This window comes from Apium graveolens, chromosome 2 (assembly GCF_009905375.1).
Source record: "Apium graveolens cultivar Ventura chromosome 2, ASM990537v1, whole genome shotgun sequence".
Lineage (NCBI taxonomy): Eukaryota > Viridiplantae > Streptophyta > Magnoliopsida > Apiales > Apiaceae > Apium > Apium graveolens.
The window spans coordinates 38,691,113-38,696,601 of record NC_133648.1 but is presented as its reverse complement, the minus strand read 5'-3'; the positions used below and the strand labels follow the sequence as shown (position 1 = coordinate 38,696,601).

General features: G+C 30.2%; 1 protein-coding gene across 1 annotated transcript; it reads right to left on the bottom strand.

Moving 5' to 3' along the window:
- Positions 1–206: 206 nt before the first annotated feature.
- Positions 207–656, bottom strand: LOC141688544 (zinc finger protein ZAT8-like). Its single transcript, XM_074492894.1, has one exon. The coding sequence runs from the start codon at positions 654–656 to the stop codon at positions 207–209; it is 450 nt and encodes a 149-aa protein (XP_074348995.1).
- Positions 657–5,489: the final 4,833 nt, after the last annotated feature.

Genomic DNA, 5,489 nt, shown 5'->3' with positions numbered 1-5,489 from the left:
CGCGCATAGTTTATATGGGTCGCAAGTGACAACAGGTAAGTTATTTGTCTCTCACTGGAGGGGTGTACAACAAACCTCACTACCAACCAAAAAAAATCATTATTTCAATTTACATGACTGCATTTATACATGGACACAAAGATACACGCAAGAACAAATAAAACCGAAGAAGAGTAGTAACTAAACTAAACAGAATAAGCATTCGTCTATAACTTTAGCGTTAAATCAATCTCGTAAGGCCTCAAAGTCAATTCCAAACACAAAATTCTTTTGCTACTACTAAATCTCTTCAAAACAGGGACCGTATTCGTTGTATCATCGTCATTAATAATTCTGTTGGTAGAAATATCAGTAAAGTTCTCGATAGCAGCACGGTGGCGCCTCATGTGGCCGCCAAGGGCTTGGCCTAGCGGAAACTCCAAGCCGCATATTGAGCACCCGTGTGTCTTTGGCTTTACAGGCACTTGTTCGCCTGCAATTAACTTAATTTTCTTGTGGCTGGTTCGGTGGCCACCGAGTGCTTGAAATGATGGGAACTTACGGCTGCATGTTTTGCACTCGTAGATACGGGCAGTACCAATGCTAGAAAGAAGCATTAAGCTCTTGGGCGTGGCTGGTGCATCAAGGTCATCTTCTCTGCATCTTTTCATTGTCATTTGTTTATGGTACGTGCCGGACTTGATACTAGTATACTTTTTGCTTAGTGGATATGGTTTATTGTTTGACTCAAATGTTAGAGGTTGGCAATTGGAAGTAATTAAGTATCGTTTGTAGTTTGAATCCCGTATTTATAGGCAACAAAAAGATATCTAGAATTGCTTGTGCAAGTGCTAGCTCACTAGCTGACGAGAAGCTACAATGGTTCCGATTACGTGTTCCCATCATGTAGGCCTTGCCGAGTAAAACAAAAAGTGACAGACACGGTGAATGTATTAATTATTTTTTATTATATTAAAATAATACTTTATAAAAATATATACTTACACACTTAAGTTAAACTCAAACAAATTACAATAGAAAAAATTCACCGTTGGTTGAAAAATTGATAAATGCAAAACACTTATTCGTTCATGTATTTTAGAATTTAGAAGTTCATAGTTTTACTACGCTGAAAACATGCCACAAAAAAGAATAAATCATTTGAGTGTGTTTAAGAATTTTATCGATTATCAATTTATATGAACCACTAGTATTTACATATTTCTAGACATAATTTAGTAAATAGCGGTTGTGATTGATTAATAAAAAAACAGTATTTTATTAATGGCATTATTCTACTTTCTTTATAAAACGAAAATGGGTAATGAAATATAATTACATTAAAACTAAGAATATATACTAAATATTTACTCAAGTATATGATGTACTCCCAAATGTTTAAGTTTGGGTTGGGTAAGGGTTTAACAAAAATGATAAAATATTAGAGAAAAATTTAAAAAGTTAGTAAAGTAATGGGAGCAGTTAATATTATACATATAAAGTGTGTATAACGGAGAGAAGTAGTGAATGTAGTTATTTTAAAAATTATAATAAATTTTACTATTTTTAAAAAAATTTGAAATATAAATAATTGAAAGAAATATATAAAAAATGAGAATTTAAACAAATAGTACAGACAAATGGAGTATCTTTTATTAACAAACCATTACAGCCTGTAAACCGAACTCGAGTTTAGCAAAAGCCACAAGGCCACAGCTGATATCACAAACATATTATTAGAAGTCTATAATCATACAGTTTACAATATTTGAGTTGGCGCGGACACGTAATATGAAAGAAATTACGAGAAGACGTCATTGAGGAGAAGTCGCAAATAAGTTGTTCGTAAAGTCCACACGCTCCCTTCGAGTCTAAGTTAATATGAACGTCACCTTCTCTGATATTTCTCCGATGCCTTCCATGTCATTTCTATACTCCTGCATCACAAACGTCACCTTCACATATGAATCAGAATTTTAGAAAATTCGACATTAAAATATATAATTTATTACACATGCTCCTTTTTATTCTACACAAAAGTTTCAGAAAATACTACACTAACTTCATAATTCAGTCCCGACCGAAATAATTATTTTATAAACATATATATACAGGGGCTACTCCAATAGAAATCAATTTAAAATAAAAATTAGAAACCAAATAATTTTTTTTAAAAAATTACTTCGAAATATAACACATATGGTATGCAAATTGATCGTTGAAAGATGTAGAAAAATACAGTGAAATCGGATTAAAAAAAACTTACGGTTTGACGGGAAAAATGAAATCAAAAAAGGAGGGGAAAAACTGAAATTGGGTGTGGGAAGGTACAAAATAGTTGGGTGGGGTGATTTAGGGGGGACCATTGGATTAAGTAGATTTAATGGCTTAGATTGGTTCCTAATTTCTATTTTAATTTTAGCTTGTATTTGATCATTCTCCTATATATATATATATATATATATTTTGGGACTGAATTATCAATATATATATATATATATTCATAATTCAGTCCCAAGATCCGAACGAAATAATTATTTAATATATATATATATATGGGAATGGAGCAAATACAAACAAAAGTTAAAATAAAAATTATGAACTAATCTAAGCCATTAGATTTACCTAATCTAATGGTCCCCCTAAATCACCTCACCCAACTACTCTACACCCTCTCACACCCAATTTCAGTTTTTACCCTCCGTTTTTAATTTGAATTTTTCTGTCAAACCGTAAGTTTTTTTTTTAAAATCCGATTTCACTGTATTTTTCTACATCTCTCAACGATCGATTTGCATACCATATGTGTTATATTTCGAATTAGTTTAAAAAAAATAATTTGGTTTCTAGTTTCTATTTTAAATTGGTTTTTATTGGAGTAATTTATATATATATGGGTTACTCTAATAGAAACCAATTTTAGAATAGAATCTAGTATCCAAATAATTTTTTTTAAAATTATTTCAAAATATATCATATATGGTATGCAAATCGAACGTAGAGAGATGTAGAAAAATACAGCGAAATCGGATTTTAAAAAAAAACTTACGGTTTGACGGGAAAAATCAAATTAAAAACGGAGGAGAAAAGCTAAAATTGGGTGTGGGAGGGTGCAGAGTAGTTGGGAGAGTAGTTGGGTGGGGTGATTTAAGGGGGACCATTAGATTAGGTAGATCTAATGGCTTAGATTGATTTCTAGTTTCTATTTTAGTTTTAGTTTGTATTTGATCATTCTCCTATAAATATGTATACAGACTTGTACAAGTTTATATGCTTTAAACGAACATAATCATTCGCGAACAAAATTCGAGATCGGCTAGTTTACGTAAACTCGGTTCGATTTGTTTTATTAAATAAATAGATCTTAAACATCTTAAACAGCTCGAATGAGTAAATGAGTCGAGTTTTTTATGTGTTCGGCTTGGACTCGGCTCGTTTGGTTCGGACACGACTTGGACTCGGCTAACTCGAGTCACTTGGAATAAAATATATATATATATATATATATATATATATATATATATTACATATAAAATATTACTAGCTTTTAACCCGTGCTACTTTTTCTTAAATTTTATATATTTATTTTTATAAGTTTTTAATGTATATATATTATGTATTAGGTTCTATGGAGAACACTTAACAGGAGTGTAACGCCCGGGAAATTTTTAAGAAAGTAAATTATAATTTTTCCTTACCTTCGAATTTATTTTAATTTACTTAGATGATAAAGTGCCTAATAATTAAATATTATGGGGCGCGAGTGGGGATATTGGATAAATTACAAGATTTATAATCATAATTGAGGGAGCCGAACGTTATTATTTTAGCATAATAATATAAATTTTTCCACGGATTAAAAAATTTCTTTCTTTCTTTTTCGCTATTAAGTATTTTGGATAATTATCGTGGGTATGTGAGTAATTATTTAAATAATTCGATTTTTATTTCGGAATTTTTAGTATCTTACTAATATATTTGATTTGATATTGTTACGTGATTAGACAATAGTTAATAAATTGTTAACTAATTATTATTTTAATGACAAGAGAATAAAGTGGTTTAATATTTATTATTGGATCTAAAATAATTTCAAGAAACTCTCTGTATTAAATTATATTAACCTTGTAAATTATAAAGTGAACATTACATTTGTAATTATTGATATTCTTGGTATAAATTTCCGTTTAAAATAATTGTGAGATATTTTTCTCGGTTAAGACTTTAATAGAAATATTAGTGTCGTGTACTAATATATTTATTTTTCTTTTAGAGAGAAATAATAGATGGATTTTAGACGCTTATAATATTTTTAATTATTATTATTTATTTTCATTTTTTTCCGGAATTTGGTTAAGGTTCTAATTAAATTATTTTGTAACGTAAGTTCATATTACTCTCTAAATTATTTTAATGGACTTAAATATTATTTTGAAAAAAAAGTGATTAGTGGGTGCCTTTTTTTTAGAAAACAAAAACTAGTAATAATAATCTAGATGATTCTAGAGTGGTGCTAACCTTGGTTAATTAGGAGAGTTAGTTCACCAACCTTTAGTTAAAAGGATCTATAAATAAACCGGGGCATTCACCAAAAAATTAAGTTTTTAAATCCGTAGAATTCTCTTTTCCCCAAAATTAATAATTACATACGGCCACATCTACATTAGGGAGTAAAATTGGGTTCAAAATACTAGTAGATCAAGAAGGGAAAAGGAGTAGTTGAAATTTGGATGTTAGATATAATTGATGATATCTGGACAGAAACTATCAGAAATTCTTATCAGGACTTATATCAGCATTTACTAGAAGAGTGACGTCATCAGTACTTATATCAGTTTTTGATTCAGTACTTATATCAGTACTTGATGATCATCAGATGATGTCATCAGGATTTGTCACTTCAGTAGATATTGAAGAAGGAAAAGGAAAGCACAGATTCAAGACAGTGAAGGATTTTATCTCAGAAGCAACCATATATGGATAAGTTCCCTTATTGTTATAGAATATGATTCCTTATTTGATTGTGTAGTTGTGCACTATATAAAGCACAGATTAGGTTCATGCTATAAGCGTTGCGAATATTGTTATATCATTCGTATAGCCTAGCAACTCTTAAGAATATTTGTTCATCCTTTTGAGAGAGCGTTTGTAATCAGTTTTTATCTATTAATATAAAAATTGTTGATTCTGTTGAAACTTTGTCGAATTGATTGCATAAACTGTATTAACCCCCCCTCTACAGTTGGTTACGGACCTAACAATTAGTATAAGAGCTTGTTGTTGACATACAAACAGTTGAAGATCTGAAAATCAATTCTTCAATGTCAGACAAAGAAAAAGAATAACGGAATCCACAATCACCACCCTCAGTGTTAGGTCCCAATATATTTGTAGAAAGGGGGGGGGGTTGAATACAAACTATATCATTTAATCGAATAAAATGCGGAATAAAAAAGTGAAACAAAATTCAAGTTAAATAAAACTATTATTAAACTTGAAAGGTGTTACAA